The sequence below is a fragment of the Acanthisitta chloris genome, unplaced genomic scaffold (genome assembly GCF_000695815.1).
Source record: "Acanthisitta chloris isolate BGI_N310 unplaced genomic scaffold, ASM69581v1 scaffold23044, whole genome shotgun sequence".
Lineage (NCBI taxonomy): Eukaryota > Metazoa > Chordata > Aves > Passeriformes > Acanthisittidae > Acanthisitta > Acanthisitta chloris.
Window position 1 is genome coordinate 1 of NW_008670174.1, and position 1,490 is coordinate 1,490.

General features: G+C 58.9%; 1 protein-coding gene across 1 annotated transcript in view; it reads left to right on the plus strand.

The window, feature by feature from the left end:
- Positions 1–14: 14 nt before the first annotated feature.
- Positions 15–1,490, plus strand: part of GALNS (galactosamine (N-acetyl)-6-sulfatase) — a gene marked incomplete at its 3' end in the record, with an annotated part of 22,278 nt that continues 20,802 nt past the window's right edge. The window contains exon 1 of the mRNA XM_009073594.1: positions 15–77. Within this exon, the coding sequence (XP_009071842.1) occupies positions 69–77 (9 nt within the window). The remainder of the gene's footprint in view (positions 78–1,490) is intronic.

Here is a 1,490-nt window from a genome sequence, read left to right on the forward strand (position 1 = left end):
TGAGCTCCCTCTGCCTCTGCCTCGGGCTCGGCCGCGCCCTCGGGGCCGCCAACATCCTCCTCCTCCTCATGGACGACGTGAGTGGGCACGAGGAGGCGCCCGGGGGGCGTCCGGGGACGGGAGCCGGGGGAGTCACGGAGGAGGTTCCGGTGGGGGCTCCTGGGAGGGTCCCGAGGGTGTCCCAGAGTGGTCCTGAGAGGGTCCCGAGGGGTTCTGGGCGGGTCCCGGGTCTGTCCCCGTGTGGAGTCCCGCTGGGAGGGCTGGGAGGTCCCAAAAGGGTCCCGGAGGGTCCTGGGGAAGTCCTTGTGAAGTTCCAGGGTGGTCCCAGAGGTGTGCCAGGAGGGTCCTGGCTGGGGCCTAGGGAGATCCGGGGGGGTCCTGAGGAGAGTCCCAGGAGTGTTCCTGAGGGGTCCTGGTGGAGTCCTGCCTAGATCCCAAAGGGTCCTGGAGGGCTCCCAGGTGTGGTTCTGGGAGTGTCTCAGGGAGAATCCTGGGAGGTTCCTGGGGGAGGATCCCAGAGGGCTCCCAAGGGGGTTCTGGGAGAGTCCCAGGGTGCTCCTAGGAGGAGTCAAAGGGGAGTCCTGGAGGGGACCCCAGAGAGTGCAGGGGCTGTGTGAGGGAGGTCCCAACAGAGTTCTGGAAGTGTCATGGGAGTCTCAGTGGAGAGTCCCAGAGGGAAATCATGGAATGGTTTGGGTTGGAAGGACCTTGAAGCTCATCCAGTTTCACCCCTGCCATGGGCAGGGACATCTTCCACTAGCCCAAGTTGCTCCAAGCCCCATCCAACCTGGCCTGGAACACTGCCAGGGATGGGACAGACACTGCTGCTCTGGGAAAGCTGTGCCAGTGCCTCTAGTCAGGGTGAGAGCAGGACCCTTGTGGTGAGGGTGGTCCCAGGGCTGGGAGAAGGGCTGCTGTGGTAGCACACCCTCTCACAGCCCCTTGTCAGGACATGGTTTGGGACTGAAAAGTGGAAAAGTGTCTGGAAAGGCTGTGATGGTGATCCCTGAGCTCTTGGCAGCATCATGGAGTATGGGCTGGAACCAAAGCTGTGCTGAGGCACAGGACTTGAACAGAGAATCAGAGAATTGTAGAAGGATTTGAGATGAAGTTTTATCAAATTGTCTCCCCATGAGCCTTATCCTGCAAGTTCCTCCTGTTTCAGGGCATCCTCCTAAGTGCCATTGTTGGACCTGGCAAGACTTGTGTTTTCAGAGTGTCTTGAGCATTTATTTGCTTTCTGCACTCCCTAGAGTTCTGTTTCACTGACTCCCACAGAGCAGAGCTCTCCCTGACATACACAATCCCATTTCCAGGTCCACATATCCTCCATTCCAGGTGTTGTGGCCTCTGTGTGCTGTGTCCATGCCCTGTGGGACAGCACTTGAGTGGGGACTGTGCTGTGATTCATGGTCAGAGCTCTTCAACACATGATTCAGGCACAGCTCACAGTCAGTGAGGTGATCTGGAAAAATGTGGTTGTAATCAGC